The following is a 19463-nucleotide window of genomic DNA, read 5'->3' on the forward strand; positions in this document are numbered from 1 at the left end:
TTAATCGCTCAAAAGAAAAAACACAAAATTTTTATTTACTCTTTCCATTTTATTTATTAGTTTTTTTAAATTAAATTTGTTTTGATTTTATTTTCTGTTTATTAGAAAAGTCCTCCCCCCATTTCATTTCATTATCTGGCATCACAGAGCAATTCAGTCAGTACAATATCTGTGAGGCACTCTTTGATTATTATAACTGCATTGAATCAGTAACTGTAACCATACTGAATGTCTGTCTATTTACCTTGATCATACTCATGCTTTTTTACTTTTCCTGTTTTTCATAATGTCTAATTTAATGGAAGCTACAAAAAAACGGTTCCTTTCAGAGCCACACACTCCCTGCAGTGAGTTGTGTAAAACAAAAGTTAATGTCTTACACTGTGAAATTCAAGCTCAAAGTAGCTTCATTTGTGGAAAGTACGAACAACTGTACTGCATCACATAGGTTCGGCGTGAATCAGAAGATGATTTGTGGCTAAAGGGAAAATGTGCCTGTATTAAAGAAAACCCCTAAATCTAAAAAGGCCCTGCGTCATGGATCGGCATCTTTCCCAGAACTGGAAAAGCTTTAAGTGACTGGATTTTAGGCAACACACGGCAAAGTTATGTCATAATTCGAACTGCAATACATTTGCGAGCCATGTAACTAGCAAAAGATGGAACATTTGCTTCTCTAAATAATGCTTTTTTTTTTTTTTTTTTGCATCACAACATTGCTGCATGAGATTCATGAAAATATTTGGACTATGTTTAAGCCATCATACCAAAAGTTCACAGAAATTGCCAAGTCAACTTGAAAATAAATTAATAAACTTCCAAAAGTACATAACTAAAAAAAGAAAATTAACTAATTTTGAAATGTCCCAAATAGGAAACATGGATGAACCCCCCCCATGTCTTTTGAATTCCCTGAAAATTTCACTATAGATAAAAAGGGTGGGAAAAAAACAATTCATGTTAAAAAAAAATGGCCATAAGAAAACTCGTTTCGTAGTAGTTCTCACCTGTTTAGCAAATTGCAATAAGTTGTCTCCCATAATTTTTTTGAAAAAACATTACCGAAAAATACTGCATTTACGGCAGGTGTTATTGTTCACGCCCAGAAAAATGGTTGGATGGATGAAACCCTTATGATTGATTGGTTACAAAATGTATGGTGTAAAAAGGTAGGTGCAATTTTAGGAAAACCTTCGTTTTTAATTTGGGATATGTTTCAACCGCATCATTCAGATGTTGTAAAAAAGGATGCAGAAAGTTCATAAACAACACTCTCTATGATCCCAGGAGGGCTGACATCCATTTTACAACGACTGGGTGTCAGCATAAATAAGCCGTTCAAAGTGAATATGTGCAACTATTGGGCAGAATGGCTATAACCTGATTTGCCTACTAAAACCAAAGGTGACAATACAGTCAAATACCGAAAATCCGCAGACCTGAAATCCGCGTTGCCTCTCAAAATATAAACATTCAGTTTATAGGTTCCGAAAACCGCAACATGGAGTACGAAATATCGAAAAAAAAAATACTTACGGGATATTGATGTCATAATTACCGAATAACAATGAGTCATCAAGGAAATACCAAATTATTAATATCATGATAAAAGTTTTTTTTCCCTCCAATCTGCATCAAGGTAAAAAAACAGACGATTCACTTACCTCTTCTTTCAAGTTCACAATTTACGTTGTTTTACTTTCTGAGCTTTGTTATTTCACGAGATTGTTTAGTGCTGTCGTTATTTTTATCCGGATATTTTGTGGATAAATTAAGAATATTTTAAATTTCAGCACTTTTTAATACAATGACAGATAACAAACACACTCATGATTTTATTGCTTGCAACGTTGAAAATGTAAACACGTTGCATTGACGATAATGCAAAAAGCGGAAATTCTGCAAAAGAGGAGGCAGGTGCTACACCTCGGTTTATAGCAGAATCGTATGGAATTGCAACACGGCCTGTGTATGATATACGGAAAAATAAAGAAAAGCTGTTGAAATTTTACAGCAACCGTGATTCTAACACCGGAATCCGAAACTGGAAATCTTTACATAAGGCAAAATCGGCAAACATCAATGCCGTCTTGTACAAGTGATGGCAGCAGCGAAGTGATGGGGTACCAATTTTAGGACTGCTCCTGAGAGAAAAAGGGAAGCAGATTCATGCTGATTTAAAAACAGAGGAGCCTAATGTAAATGAATAATATAATATAAACAATTTATATATGTAATAATAATTTAATGCATATAATAAATTATTGTAATAATGTATACAATAATCTAATTAAATGTATCTAATATGCCTTATTTATTTTGCACACTTAGTCTGAATATTATGATTTATCTTTTCTGTCTTGAACTCTGCAAAATCCTAAAATTCGCAGAACCTCTGGTTCTTTGCGAATTTCTGGACTTCTATTGTATTAGAAAGCCGGACATAACTTTAATTGCATAGTGGGCAAAAGACACTTAGGAAATGATCCCAGCTGAAATAATTAAATCATTCAAAAACTGTTGCATTTTCAATCACTTGGATGGCACAGAAGACGATGCAATCTGTCTAAGTGACGATAATGGCACTAGCTGTGATGAAATTTATGATGACTCACTAATGACTGAAAAAGAATTTCAGGATTTATTTGCGGATTTTGACTTTGAATCAGAATTTGAAAGATTCGAATGAAATTCTTTGAAAATTTTGTACATATTTTAAAATTTTATCATGTGCTGAAATGGAAATGAATGGTAAAGTTATACTACCTTTTTACATGATTTGTATACATTTCTTTAAATGGAAATTAAGGATTTTTAAGGACCACCAATGAACAAAATTTAGGACCTCTGAACAAGTTGAATTGAAAAAATTATCTATGTAACCACTTTTATTCTCACAATACAGTTCTAAGAATAAAATAAAAACATGTAGAATGCATTATTATTAAACACAATCTAATATTTAACATAAAATAAGAAATAAGTTTAAAAACATCGCTATAATGGTTGGTAGTAGGTGGCTGAATGCCACAGTCTTGGACCTAGGCAAACAGAAGGTATGGATTTTATAAGCATACAGTATCTTTGTGCAGTGGGGGCACTGAATATACTGCTAGGTTGTACATCTTCTTGAGAGGTCTGGTGATAAGGGTAGAAAACCCCTGAATCAATCTCCCCTGGGGGGTGTTCTCCGTTAAACTGAAAAATTCCTTGAGTTCTTGTTAATGGGCTGCTTCCGCCAGCTATCCTAGCCCTACCGAATGTTATTTTTTTAGTTCTTATAGCATAGATATTGGTTAAGCAAGCAACAGCAAAACTCAGTGAAACAGTCATTGGATTTTCCAGTGTTCATAAAATAAAGATTTTCAAGGTCAACCATTATTGTACAGAAGTCAGTGGTGGTTTCATCTAGCATGCTTGTGAAAGAAAGAGTCAAGAAATGGGAGCAGCCGAAGTTGCAAACATTATATTGATTGGTGGGGCAGTGTGAGTTTTTGTGACTAGCAACCGGTTGGGGGAAAGTGTACAAGACTCTTTTAAGGATGTCATATACATTTGAAAGGAGAGCTGAAAATGTAGGAGGAAGTAGAAAAATGAATTCAATAGTGAAAGAAATAAGAAACATTATTTGAGCATAGTTGTAAAGTCGAAATCCAAGAACTATTTTTCAACAAAGACAGTATTTTTGCTGATAATATCTATTTGGTTTAAAAGAACAAACACCCTGAAACTTTCATTCTAGGGTGGCTGACTGTTCCTCATTCTTTGTAATGCCAATCTGTGATGGTTCCGTCAACAAGGCAAATGGATTGAATTCTATATTCATCTGAAATGTTAATTCACAAGAGAGAGAATCAACAGAAAATGGGTGAAGTGTCAGCTGAGCAAAATTAAGGACTGTTTGCAAATTTTGGGCAAAATTATAGACTTTTTAAGGAACAAAACCCATTTCACAAAAATTCAAGGACTTTTAAGGGCCATATGAACCCCATTTTTAGGTTTAAGGAATTATTTTAAAATGATAATCCATAAAATCTATCAGAATTTTTCCAAGTTCATCTAAAATACACATATCAATATATATGCATTAATCTCAGAAAATAAGATTGTGCACCTTAAATTATTTACACAAGTAGTTAAGATTAAAAAATGAAAAACTGACTTTAACCTGTTTTGAGCAAATGAGCAAGAACTGAATAACAGAAACCAATAGGATAGGCACCAGAATTCTTAAGAGCTGCTTCAAGAGCTTGAGCCTACACATAAATATTTTTTCATCAATGAATACATGCATTTATTTCCCTTATATTATAAAAGGCAATTAGCTAATGGCAAAATATAAGCATCTTTAACCCAATAATAATAATAATAATAATAATAACAATAATAATAAAACTAAATTATTTCATGCAACAATCTTTATTGTTAAAATATTTAAAAACGTGCAAAATATAAAACAACATACTTCTCTGTCAGTACTTCTTAGATGTTTCCAAAAAGAGGTCCTCCTTAATTAAGAGAAAAAATAATCATCTAACACAGAAGCATATTAAACATACACCACCCTCCACTGAAACTGCCACCCCTGACAGCAAATGGCCTGAAACAGAAAGGAGCTAAAATCTCGCTTATGTTTAGATTTAGATGCTGTCTACTTTTATGATCAGTATAAAAAACTAGTAATTTCTCTCCAAGGATACTAACTTTTGAACTAACTGAAACACGATCAGGCATCAAAAATAAAAGGAGTTTATAATTATTTACATACATATGTATTTTTTTTATTATACATTGAAGAAGAATTTAATAAATAAGAGAAAAAGACTAAGTTGTCATTATTTATTCTCAGGTTTTGACCTACTTGGGAAATGTTCTCAGAAAAGTTATTTAATGATTAATTAAACATATTAAAAATACTTTAAATAAACTAATATCTAAATATTTAATATTTAACTTTAAGTATATTTGAATTACAAAACATAGTAAACAAAAATGTCTTGCAGGTACCAAACTTCAGATTTCAGACAAAAAATTAAGTTTGAAATTTTTTTGTGATATTATTATTATTATTTGTGTATGTTTTGAAAATTATTATTAAGCAAAATTTTACTAAGCAAAAAATATTTTTTAATTCTGTTATCAAATTTTTAAAAATTTTGCTAATAATTTCATTTTGGAAAAGAAAAAAAAAAAAGTCCCATCAGCTCTCTTTAGAGCGTGATGTAGCCAGTGAGCAATTTGAGTTTTAGACCATATTTTAAATTTAGAAAAATATTAAAACTACTGTCTTATTACACCATTCAGCACTATTAGTTTTGTTTTGCATTCAAACAAGTTTTGAAGGTGAGGCAATTTCACAGAAAGGCAGTGCAAATAATATAAATGAAGGCTCAAATACACAAATATAATTACATGAATGAATTAATGAATAAGGACAAATATACTACATGTGACAAAGTATTCATATTGTATTCTAATTAGTGCAAGACCCATATACACACAGGATAAGCTTACATAGTTATAAAAGGATGTAGGCAAGTTCATAAACCATGCTGTATAATTTATGAATTGCATGGGATATATAGGCCAGTTTAATGACTTTGGCAAAGTGATCTGGTACAACTACAGTAGAAAATTTGTTTATGACATATCATTTATACTGCATAAGTCAAACTCCATTACAGATGTAAGCATGCAAAGGAAATGTGCACAGGTTATTACAGTACAACACTGACTTAGTTGACTATGCCTGCTGACAGACAGGAGCTACAATAGTGCTGAAGCTTGCATTAGAATGATAGAAGGAGGTTCCTCAATGCATTAAATTCTCAAGTACAGTGAACCCTCTCAAGGCTCTCTACCTCTCTTTGAGTGACCAGCATTTATTCTCTAAGATGGACACTCCTTAACCTGATCAAGATCATCACATACATGATTAATGTGATGAACAAAATGTCTAACTTTGCTTATTAAACTACAACGTTTTGCATACTAAATCTAACCTATGAATAGTTCTATAACCTAATCTATAAATAAATACATTCTACAAAGAATGAAATAAACTTATCAACAATGAATTCAATCTTCAAAATGCAAAAACAATGAATAAATTACTTCTGTATCATTTATTTTATCCTTTATGCATACAGTGTTTATTTGTGTAACGGTTGCACCTCCATTTTGAAGCAGAAAAAATCTTCAAAATATTTTACCCACATGAAAGTCACAGTCGCATACTAGATGCTCATCTAGAAAATATAAAACTATCAGCTGTACTCTTCCCAGAACTAGTACTCATAATGGATTCATCTGTTCTGTCTCTCCCACTGACATTCTCAATTGTCATTCCATAGCGAGATAAGGAATTGCCTGCTTCCCCTGAGAGGATGGAAGAGCTTCTTGGAGTAGAATTTCTTATTCCCCTTATTTTCTGTTCAGATTGCCAGAGACTCATGCTTGCAACAGTTCAGCTTCAGACCATTCTCATTTTAACATGGCTACATGAAAGCACAATGCTAGTATGGACTGGCCTACTCAAAGTCTGGACAAAAACTCAATAAAACACCTCAGACATGAATCTGAGAGATGATTGCGAGTTAAGCCCCAATACCCAAAATGGTAAAATTAAGGACCAGTGCTCTCTTGGAAGGAAGGCAAGTTGTTCCAAAAAAAGTATTTTAAAAGTTCATGGATAGCCTTCTTAACACTGAAGCAATTTAAATCGCAGACAAAAAAAAAAAAAAAAAAAAAAAAAAAAAAAAAAAAGTCTCTGTACCAAATTAATTTTACACTTCTTTAAAGGAGAAACAGAGTACAGAGTTGTCTAGGCACTTCTGATCATAAAGTGTGAATAATTATTTGATATTTTTAAGAAATAATATTCATGATTACACATTCTCTAAATGAAATAAATATTGACATAAATCTAACTACAATGTTGTGAACTACAGAGTTTTTAAAAATAACAGTAATTTCTTAGCACACGCATGCACACATGCACCCATGTACACTTGTGCAGGCACATTACACATGCAAATTATACTTACTTTCAAATTTTCATAAATATGTTATAATTACTTGTTTGCTTAGGTAATACCTAATTAAAAAATAAAAGCACACAAATTTACATAAAAGATTGGCAGAATTTATTGTATAATTAGCATTTATCTAAATATGCAATGCTTACATAAAGGATAATTAATATTCACATTTTAAATAAATCGTTTTAAATTAAATTTCACTTAAACTTACATAAATACACTTACTGAGATTTATCACTTTGCAAAAGACCTAAAAAGACATAAAATAGTTTGTCTTAAGTCTGAAATGAAATATGAACAAATACATTAAAATTTATGTAACTATGAAATATCTTACTCTCTATCAAAGTTTTCCTTGGTTCTGGAACCTACAAATTAAGAAAGTAAAAATCCATAATATCTATCATCTTAATGCAAATCTATGCACGAAAATTAAATTATAAATACAATTTACCAAGTACTTTGAAATTTACATTGAAAAATATAAGATCAATTAGTCATTGAGGCTATAGAAATATTTATCACTGTATTCAAGTAATTATGAATATGCAGGATACATAACATGAGAATTGAGTTTCTACAGGTGCATTAATTTAAAACTAATGCTGCCCAAAATGCTTCTTTACTGAAATGTTCAAGCCCAAATGCTTGAAGTACAATGGAGTTTCTACAGAAGTCTTTGCTATTTTGAGAATAATTTAATTGTCAGTATCTTCTTTGTTTGTATTTTTAGTATCATTCTTTGCCTCTTTTGTTCTTGTGACATTTGAAATTATATCTACACCGTTTGAAGTACTGCAAGCCTGGCTCAGTCAAATCACCCTCCAACCATTCCTTGATGTTTTCTTGATCACCATTTTCAAAGAATAATTTTTTGGCATACAGCTACAGTTATTGCCTTGACTTCTTCAGAAATTAGATAAATCTCTGATAATTCTATTAGGCAGGTTCTTTTTTCATTATTGAACCAGTGTTATTAGTTTTACTTTTGACCTAAAATTTTTAAAAGAATAAGAAGAAATTATACATGAAAATATGTAGGAAACAAAAAGGTCTCAGAGGTCAACTGTAATGATGACTTTGCACATGCAGAATGAATTGTGTGAGGTAATCATTGACACTAAATCTAAAGACTCAATTCAACAGTTTTTAGAGCATGCTCAGAATTGTGCGTGCTCGTTTCATGCACAGTGTGGAAAATGCATGCGCAGGCACTGCCAATGCTGTATAGGTATTACAGCTTCTTCTATTGTAGGAGTTCTATGATATCTTCATCTGTCTATATCACACCTGTAAGTATAGGAATAATCTACTGTTGCATAGCTTCTGGTTAATAGACTTGAATATTTGGTGATTTGGTAACTATCTACTCTGGAATTTATCTACCATCTAAATGCTACATTTCTACATACACATTACAATATCTGCTTATTTGAGTTTCCTCCTATAGCAAAAATAAAAGGCAGGTATTGGGGACCCAAATAAGAAGGCATATGAAAATCTAGGCCAGCCTCTCAGAAGTACCAGAGGTGATTGAGGTGTTGCTGAACCTAGCTCACTGTTAAACTTCTGGCCCAATTTTGAAAGAGAAAATCCCAGAGAATGGTCCAAGGGTCTTCCACTGTTGTTCCCCTAACACCAACCTCTCAAGAGGACTTTCAGTTTGCCCCATATTTTGAGAGCTCCTTTACCATAGTGACACTATACACTTATAAACATTCATGCCTTCTCTAGGATTTGAGCCTGGGGCCTTCAGTATGACAGCCAGCATCATTTACCACTATCCTGTTTGTCCCCACACAAATAAGAAAATTTTACAATGAGCTATGTGTACAGAAATGGCACATTGTAGTGGTACATAGCACCACTGAACAGCAGGTAAAAACATTCTGCTGACATAAATCATTATTCCTTGAGCCTATTTTGAGTAGCGTTCAGTGTCATACAAATGCAAAACTCACTGACATGCATTTTATATATGGGACACCAGATAAAAGGAAGAGCTACTCAAAGGAGGTACAGAGAAGAATTCTCGAGTGCCTCCTTTGAGCAGCCGCAAGGATAAAATCATTGTCGGAGAGCTCTATGCTCATGTATCAACAGATACTGCTTGAAATCTGAACACAGAATGATGATTTATGCCAGTAAATTACGTTTTTATCTATCACTCAGCAGCACCCATTCCACTTCAATGTGCCATTTCTGTACTCATATTCCATTAGAAAATCTGCTCATCTTGGTTCCCCTCTACCTATGTTTGCATTTTTGCCAGATAGTTTTGAATCACCCTGTAAATAACTAATAAAGATGATAACAAATAATAAGAAACATATTAAACATTTTATGTTTTATATTTCATGTAAATAAATAACTTATTGCTCAGAAATATATCTGTTTGCCTCTTCAGTATCTTTTTATTTATAACTATCTAACTGAAAAACATGCTTTACTTGTAGAAATCACAGAGTTCCCAGATTAGGGGGAAAATTGCTAGTATATACATTATGGTATTTCTAAATAGCATTATAGTTTTGACCAAATATTTTTCCTGTTGTTCACCTAAAGAGACAAAGTAATTTGGTAAAGTAGAACAATTCTTTTGTCTTCATTCTGTATTCAGCCATTACAAATGCACCAGTTAATATTTTTCATAATATTCATAAATCCAGTTGGTGGTGGTAGATATTTTTGCATCTTCAGGAACATGATTTGTGATGACCATTAGTATCTTCAATCAGAAAAAAGCAGTTTAACTGTCTGTTTGGCATGCTTTTTGGATCTGTTCATGAAGACTTGTATTTAAACAGCATTTATTAGCTAAATTTGTATCATTACTAATTTTAGTCACAGTTTTCACAAACTTGCACTCATCAAGATGATACTAACATAATTAAAGAAGGAAAGAAACCTAAATATTTTAAATTATAAGCTAATATATACCAAGAGACAAAAAAAATCTCGTGACAGGATAAAGCTGATTATGTCACTTGGAGGGTTTTAATGGAGGAGTGAGACTTTTAGCATAGTTTAATTTTTAGGCACTTCATTTTAGCTAACACTATCAATATCCCAAATGCATAGGAACAATGCTACTTCTTTCATAATGACATCACACAGCAGGTATCCTAATTCGCAACATTCGCCACAGTGTACTAAATCTACCTGTTTCACATCATATGCAAGTAGAGATTTATTAAACATGGTTTTTCATGTTCCCAACAATAATTACTGCACTATTTATTTTTATTTATTCTAATTATAAAAAAACCAGCTGTGTACTGATATAGTAGGTATAGTATTAGACTAGGGTTATTTAAAGCTCAGTGACTTGTTACACGAAACAGATGAAATGATAATGAAAATGAAGATTTTTTAGAAGACAATAAAACAGAAAATACAGATATAATGGAATAGGAAATACTAATGATTACATATTTTTTACATGAAAACCAAATATATGAAAAATATGCTCTTTTCGCTCATCAAGAAAACAAAGAATGACAAAAACTTCTTGCATCAATTGATCAACAGAAATTTGGATAGAAAATGGAGATAACTGTTGCCTAAACTGAGGAAAAAAAAAGGCACAGAATAAAGATTTCTTCACTATTAACTACTTAAAAAACCATTACATGAAGATGAGCAATGCATTTATCTCTGTAAGATAAATTTATATTCTAAAGTACAAATTTTTTTGTATGCAATTTGGATGAATAAGTATGTTAAAATTTATGAAGGTTTAGGAAAAATACTCTCTCCTCCCAAACCCCTTCTCCTCCCAAACTTTACGATTAATCACATCCTTGAATCCAGATGATGTGAATACTTTTATGTTTCACAGTGCTCTTATATACAGCATACACTAATTTTTATAAAAACAATCCAGGATATATGCCAAACTGGCCTAAAATTTTTATGCTTGAATAGCCAAAGTATACACACACACATATATATAAATTTTCAGTTCAATCTACATATATTTCATGAAATAAAAATAATGTAAAATTTCTAAAAAATGAAGTAGGATCATATTTTTTTCTAAATCAAGAGTACTTTGCACACACCACTTTTGGAACAAAACTGTGCGCAATGAAATAACCTCAACAAATTATAGAGCATTTAATAATATATCTCAAGATATTTAAAGTACCCATTATTAAATTTAAAGCTTAGAAGAAGAAAAGAAAATTTATTTAATATTAATTACAGGCTTGCTATTTTGCGAGCCAATTTCCATTAATTTGAATAAGAAAATAGCATACACTTAAAAAATTTGATGGCACAAGCCCTCTTTTTCCATCTGCATTTTCTGCTTCCCACCAACCATCATCCCTGAGTAATAATGAAAAGAATAATAAAATAAATAATAATAATAATACAACAGATTAGTTTTCTAAAACTACACTTATTATATAATGAACATAAGAACTTTTTAAAAAAAATACACAAGAGATTACTTTTTTAAAAACTAAACACTGTATACAAAGAACAGAATAATAATAATAAAAATGATACATGCATCTTTTTAAATCTAAACACTTAATGCATAATGAACATAAATATGTACATGTATTTGCATTTATTTTTTGTAATGATACATGGTATATTTTCTTCATAAGTTTGCTTCATAACTTAACACTAAAAGCCAAAAACCTTTTCCAGTCAACACAACTCTTAACAACTGTATGTTACAAGGAAGTACATTCATACAGATATGTTTCATACAGACATTATGTTTTTGGAAGTTTAATATTATTAAAAACATTAGTGTACATAGCTTGGAATTAAAATGCACTTAGCTGACAGTCATATTTGTGTATTTAACAATCAAAAGGAATGACTATCATATTCCAAATATCTGCCAATCTAAAATTGTTCAAAACCTAACTCATCTTAAGTTGCTTTTTTTAAAAAATAGTTTTGATTTACTTTAATACAATTCAATCATGTATGCAATTACTACATAATGTAATTTTGAATTTTCAGACTTTATATAATGTGTTGGAATTCCATCTGAAGAATGATTACAAGCAGCAGAATTTTTAATGATATGCTGAACACCTCAATGATACTGCTGCAAATTTCTGTAACTATTTAAATCTACTTGTTGCCATTTTTTTTTGTATTGTAACACTGTGCACATTCTATTTGTTTACATATTTAAATTTTGCATTTACAATAATTTTCTTTTTTTTTTTTTTTTTTTTTTTTTCAATTAAATTTGTAGCCACATGTTTTGTATACGAATGTTTATTTCTTGTATAGAAATGTAGATCTTGTGATTCTGAAGTCAACAGTGTTTACATTATGGAAAAGCTAAAAAAATCACACATATGGGGCAAAAATGAACTTGACAGGCCTTCATGACAAAAAATGCTACTAAGTTGGCCAATTCCTGCTAACTTTTTGGAAATTTTGAGAAAATGCATTTTTGAAGTTCCAAGAATGAGTTTGCTCTGTGAGTGGTATAGAAAATTTATATTTCTCATGTGTTAACAAGGATTTGACTAATATCTACATTCCCTTTTGCTTAACTACAGCTATAAATTTTTGCTGTGCAGTGTTATTTTAACAACAGATTACCAATTCCTTTTTGTTTATCTACAGTGATTGTTTAAAGACATCCACAAATATGTAGCTCACAGCAGTACAAACAGCAGTTTCACAGAGCAAGATGACCACTTTTATCTGGACATGGAATCTGTTTTCGGTTGATGTGTATTACTTCATTATTCAAAATGTTCTTTTTTCTTCTCTTTAATGATCTGAATATCATCCTAATGAATAGAAATTTATGAAAACAAAAAAGTAAAATAACATGTTATAAATAAAATAGAACTTTCCATCACAAATCCAAAAACCAAGCTGATCAAAGCATCAAGCAAAATTACATGGAAGATGAATGTAAAATGCAAAAATTTCTTCACAAAACAGCAATAATGGCGGGAAATGATTATAGCATCTGCTTGATCTGTGATGTGATATACGTAAGCTGAGAGAGAAGAAATATACAAAAATTTTCAAGCATTCAATTACAAGGTCTCATAGGAAAGACTGGTGAAAGAGAGCAATAAATATATATTTGTGTATTCTTAAAGCAAATGTAAACATAAATTCATGCATTCTATGTATTCTTAAAGTAGTTATGTTAGTAGCACTTGATAAAGACTAAAGCAACATTTTCCAGTAACCATAATTCTGAAATAACTACCAGCTCTGCCAGTGATTATTTTAGCTTTAACCATTTTGCTAGCTGACGTTAAAAGCACTCCATTTAAAATATTTAGCCAGCTTAAGTAGACAATTTTGTGTAGCGATCAACTATGTTACTTGAAACTGAATTCCAATTTATGTTTTTTTAAATATCTGTAAGTGATGGAGTTTTGCTTGTACACACAAGTGAGCCTTATGTTTAATTTAAAGATTTAATAAAAAATGTATTTTAACATTTACAGGAGTTTGTCATCTTAATTCAGACTGAAGTGATAATTCGCTTGCCCCTCGTAGGATCTGAAGGACTAAGCTTAATATGAAGATTTAAGCTTTCATACATTTAGATCAATATATTTTGTAGCCAACTCTTTTAAGAACTATATCTGGTAATGATGCAAATTTTAGCCTGCCACAACCTAAGACTCCAAGTTTCTACACCAACAAGCCCAATGGAAGGATTTTGGTATATTTTGGACACAATGCATGCACTGATGAAACAAACCATCCAGTAGTTTTGATGGCAGACACTCCATTTTGACTTTCATTAAAAAGTTAGAAATTTTCTACTATCCCTAGTTACAAAATTTCAAAAGGTTACCATAGCACTCACACCACTGCAAGGTCAAGAATTGAATTGGTACAAGACTATGGGAAAATACCTGAAGCTGAACCAGAAAGTGAGAATTATATTAAGTGTCCAGGTGGCAAAATTATTAACTGGGGAAAAACCTGATTTGGAAGTTACTGAAATAATACAGCACAGGTTGTTTTAATATCCAAAACACTGTGGAATTGAGAAACCCTGGTACGTTAAAACAACTTTTTGAATTAGCTGTGAATTATGAAAAACGGCTTGTGCCAGCAAATATACATAAGCGTGCGTTTGGTGTAAGGTTTAATGGAAACTTTAAAACCTTTTCAACTCTGTATCCAAAAGAGGTCATACATTTTATGGAAGAAAAAGGTTTAGTGGCTGGCAAAATCGTTCATCTGCCAATAGTGATTGCCAAGATAAGAAAAGCAAGTGTTGATATGCAGAGAACTTTAAACTAGATAGGGATGCTGTGGAAGATAAGGCAGCCCCCCCAAAAAAATAAGGGAAAATTCCTCTCACATTCAATAAAAATCTGGTACTAATTAATAACATCTCCCTTCCAAATATCCAAACTGTCTTCAAAGGAATTCCGTCAGACACCTTATTAGACACAGGGGTACAGCGTAGCTTTTCGGTAGAAAAGTGTTTTAGAAAAAATTTTAAATATACAGATTATTTGATGTTACAGGAATAAAGATGATAACAGCACAAGCAAAACACTCTGAATATGTAGGATGTGTGAATTTGTGTAATTTAAGGAGCAAAAGCATAAGCTTTTTATGGTCAGAAATTAGCAGGTAAGCATGCTTTGAGGGGTGGATTTGTATAAGGGACAAAGAGGAAGAGCCATGAGCTTCAACTTGAAGGATTTTCTAATAGAGTTGGGGAATTAAGACACAATAACATGTCGAACAAATACTAATTCAGAAGTCAAAGAGTTGGGGAAGTTGGTAAGAAATGTTCCTGATTTATTTGATGATAGCTTAGCATTAATGCCTGGCAATTTAGCATTAACACGGTATGACTCACTCAATCAAAACAGGAGATAACACCAAGCAGAGCAAAACCCTACAGCAATGATAAAGAACAGACCATAAAAGGCTACATTTTGGACATATTGACAAACAAAATAATAATCTCTATGAACAGTTCACATGATAAATCTGTAGTAATATGCAGAAAAAAGAAAAATTTTCCTTCTCTTGATTTTAATGCCTGACGATTTAGCATCGACTATAGAAAACAATATATCCATTTACACTCTACAAATAAGTGAAGAGATAATTAAATCTATGAACTACATGTCTCTCTGTCAGTCTCAGAGGATTAGGCTCAGAACCAGGTCATCCACATTTGAGATTCATTCCAGAATTATATGTCTCAATAATTCTGTCAACAAGATCAAGTTTGAACTGTAACTGCATTTTTCTTCCTCCTTTCTTACAATAGATGACATATGAGTTCCATATGGCAATACCAAAAATGTGGAAAAAATTTTTTTCAGTAACATTTTTTCTCTCTCTTTCTAATGCAGTCTACTCCTTCCATTGTGTTATTATAATCAATAACAATTTTTGGTTTCTGTTTCATTTCAGAGCAGACTTGGATTTATACCCTTTCAGTATTGTGAATTGTAGACAGTAATGAAACATTTTTTTGGTCCATCCACTTCATCACAGTAACTTTTCCTCTCTGAAATGCCATAATTTCTTCTCTTTTTAGTTTCTTCATTTGCATTTCCTTTGGGACTTCTTTTCTGTTTAGGTTCAGAGCGCCATATGTATCCGTTCGACACAAAATTAATTTGTCAGCTAATTCCGGTGAAGAATAGCAACTATCAGTTATAAGACAGAAGTAAAGGCTGCATCATTGTCATAACAACGTGTAAGGAAATACATACATTAGAAAACTCTGGGTTCAAAATCATGTTTTTACCTGTATAAATTGTTATAGAACACACATAACCAGAAATGCATTCACACATCATAAAACATTTTATTTTGAATCTTGCTCTTTTTAGAGGAATAAATTGCTTCCACCCTAATCTTCCTTTGAAAAGTACAAGGCTTTCATCTATCGTTACATCATGTTCAGGTGTCACCGTCGAACGAAACTTCTCATTCAGATATTTATAAACTGGCCATAATTTCACTAATTTTGGGCATTCATGATTTTGAGCATCAAATACTGAATAATCAGAAAAATGTAAGTACCACTGCAAAAGAAGAAATCAATGATGAGACATTACTTGAGAAAAAAAGGGTGTTTATGTGGAATGTCTTTTGTTTCAGTACTGATCTATTCCAGGCTTCTTTATAATTCCCTAGAGTATAGTCAGGGCAAAAAATATATGCATCTCTTCCACAGTCGTTTCTTCCCAAAATTTACCTCTTGAGAATTTTCCTGCAATGCTTGATTGGATGCACTGTTTCGCATACCTATTTGTTTCTTCTACAATTTTAGTCATTAGACAAGAAGCAATAAAAGTTTTATAAAACTGTAGCTCATCGAAAGTATCATCAAATTGTACATTTATGGCTGGAATACCAGTAAAAGTAAACCGGGGACATGGAGGAGGTGGATTTCCACATCAGTTTCGATAAAATTTCTAGCAGAAATCAAATCTTCATCGAAGCTGAACTCACTACATGAGTCAGCTGAAGAATAATCCAGAATATTACAAGACAGTTCTGAATTTGTATCAAACTCATCAGAAACATCTAACAATAAAGTATTATCATCAATTATAACAAAAATATCAAAAACAAACAATGCCAAGTATTTCAGACTTCGGTAACAAAGGAAAAAAACAATTTGAATACTTTTCAATGACATGGACAAGCTGCTTGAAATATGTTAATACTAAAGACTCTCTCAGTCAATTAAAAATACGGGCAAATCAAAACAAGAACGGAGAAAATATTGTTGCTCGTACGATGTGGCCAAATATTAGTAACCTGTACACTGTACGGGGAGAACCAGTTAAGATATTAAGAATGAATTAAGATATTAAGAATGAAAATGGAAGATTCCTCACAGGAGATGAGCAAGATAACTATGATAGCATGTATCGTAAATGAAAATTTAAAAGCTTGTGTGTTGTAAATGAAAAATTAAAGGGCTAGTATATTTAAAATGAAAATTATTTGAAAATTAGGTTCTGTGACAACACGTTTAAAGTTTAAATATGGTATAGATTTTATCAGATATAAATTTTGAATTAGGGTGTCATTGAGGTATGGTGTGTCTAAGGATTCCAATCATGTAGGAATTCGGTTAGCAGGTAGAAGCTGTTGAAATACTTCAATTTTACACAATGTTTCACCCATGACAAAACTTGACTTCTTTCTTTCTCTTTGCTTGAAGACGGTTGGTTATAAAAGGTGTACATTTCGTGCATGCGTTCATCATCCAAGAACATGTGACAGTTGTTCTTAAATTGATTCCCAAAGAGGCCTTTAGAAGACATTTTTCAATGCTTTATGAATGTTACCAAAAGTCTGTTAGGGCTAATGGTATTTATTTTGAAGGCCAGTAAGTGCAATTTGTTTGTATGTTCTGTTTTGTTTGCTTTTTAATTTCATTCATTGAACATTACAGACACCTCCGATATATTTTTCGTCTCCTCAGACTATGGAAATTATATAACTTTGAATTTAAATAATACATTATGAATATTACATTAGCATTTGCTTAAAAATTCTAAATTTACGTGATCATTGACCAGTTCCGTACATATAAAACTCACAGCTCTGAAATCACACGTCATCTTATCAGATGTACTTCTCTTGAGCAAGTGAGCAATTTCATCTTGCAAATATATTGATATAATCAAAAAGCCTAGTCCTTCAAAGGTGACAAATAAACAAGATTCCTGAGCTGTTTTAACTGACTCATTATCTTTCCAGTGATAATTCTTTTAACCATTTAATGATCAATTAAAAAACAGAAAGCAGTCTTTTTTTGGCCAATTTTTTTTTATTCTTTATTTTAATTCAAAACTTTAATGGATATATTCTGTTGTAGTCATATGTGGAAAAAAAAAATCCTTGAATGTATTTACTCGGGTGTGCAGAAATAATTTAGTTCAGTACACCTGAGTTAACTCAGTTGAGTCATTAGGAGGATAATAGCTGTAAAAATGAACTGTGAATAGTTGGTAAACATAAGAATAAATGCATCATTCCTGTTTAAAGAATTATTTTTTTCCAATAACCAATTATATGATTGCCCTTTATAAACATTCAAATAGCCACTATAATATTAAAAGTAGTACATTGTTCAAATCAAAAGCACTACAAAAATTTATAAGTTAGTAATAAATGACAATCATATTCATAGTATCCATTAAAATACATATGTAGTTTTTATTTTCTGTTGATCATAAACACATTTCCATTTATAAAAAACATTTTAAATGGCACAAATATTCATGTTTTTAAATTTCATGCATTTTAAACTTAAAAAATCAATTTTGTAAAAATTATGAAATCCAACTTTTTATATGATTTCTTGGTCTGTAAATTTATAATTATAAAATAAAACACAAAAAGATTGAACATTTTACAACAAAAATTGACTGAGATATTTAATTTTAAAATTTGGCATTCTTATGATGTTTTTTAACCGGCCTTGAGGGGTCAGTTAAAAATAAATTAGAATAACTTGAGGCTGATTCCCCCCTTTTAATATCACTTACCGATATTCTTTTGTAATTTACTAGTGTGGAACATTCTTTAATTTATAATTTTGTTATATATTTTGTAATGAAAAAAAATATGCACATTGTGATTTATAAGTTTTCAAATGCAAATATTATGTTATTTATATTCTCATGCAGTTTTATTGCTTTAAAATCATAATTCTACAAATCATACAAAATATCATTAAAGTATAAATATTTAAAATTTTTTATTTATGCAAATAATGTATACAATAAGCTGGATATATGCTAATACCGATGCCTGTTAATGTTATCTATAACAAGAATACTGTAAGATTCTGTGAATAAAATCCCCTTTTTGACAAGGTTTATATTTTTCACTACTTTTTTTGATAGACTTCATAGTGATGCTCGTCCTTTAATCCATTAGCATCAGAAACATTTTTATAAACTGATACATACTTCTTTTTTAATTAAGGACAAATGCAAACACTTCACTTTTCAATTTGTAAAGCATTCTTGTTCCAACTTTGAAATTAAATTACCTTAGGCAACTTTGTAGAGGAACCAAGCATCTTGTGTTCAATTTTTTAAAATGAGAATAAACTTTTACAAAATACATACATTTTTTCTAATACCAAAAGCACTTCAAATAATCATAAAGACTGTCAAATGACTTATCCTGCTTGCTTTCAAATTGAAACTGTCACCATTCAAAGTCAAGGTATAATCAACCTGAGAGTTATACCGACTCAGAAGTTTAACCTTTTTGCGACAGCGCACCTTTGTTTAAGATGCTCGTGCGGGATGGAAGAGAATCGAAGGCAGTCACAATACAGGACGTAGGTTTTGCATCGCTAAGCCTAATTTTATAACAAAAATCAGAAAAACAAAAGTTTCGCTTCTAGCATCGTAATTTTTGGTATCATTTTAGATTATTACTTAAGCTCTT

At 31.3% G+C, this 19463-nt stretch overlaps 1 protein-coding gene across 5 annotated transcripts in view; it reads right to left on the reverse strand.

Annotated features, from left to right (window-relative positions):
• Positions 1-19463, reverse strand: part of LOC118190830 (nephrocystin-1-like) — a 129881-nt gene that overhangs the window by 96263 nt on the left and 14155 nt on the right. For all 5 annotated transcript variants that reach the window (XM_085808277.1, XM_085808278.1, XM_085808279.1 and 2 more), the window contains exons 4-8: positions 11303-11372; positions 7378-7408; positions 7266-7290; positions 4466-4508; positions 4169-4256 (exon numbers count right to left, since the gene is read on the reverse strand). In XM_085808277.1, the coding sequence (XP_085664403.1) occupies positions 4169-4256; positions 4466-4508; positions 7266-7290; positions 7378-7408; positions 11303-11372 (257 nt within the window). The remainder of the gene's footprint in view (positions 1-4168; positions 4257-4465; positions 4509-7265; positions 7291-7377; positions 7409-11302; positions 11373-19463) is intronic.

The sequence above is a fragment of the Stegodyphus dumicola genome, chromosome X1 (assembly GCF_044657685.1).
Source record: "Stegodyphus dumicola isolate Sdum_Otavi_A_Nest chromosome X1, ASM4465768v1".
In the NCBI taxonomy this organism is placed as follows: domain Eukaryota; kingdom Metazoa; phylum Arthropoda; class Arachnida; order Araneae; family Eresidae; genus Stegodyphus; species Stegodyphus dumicola.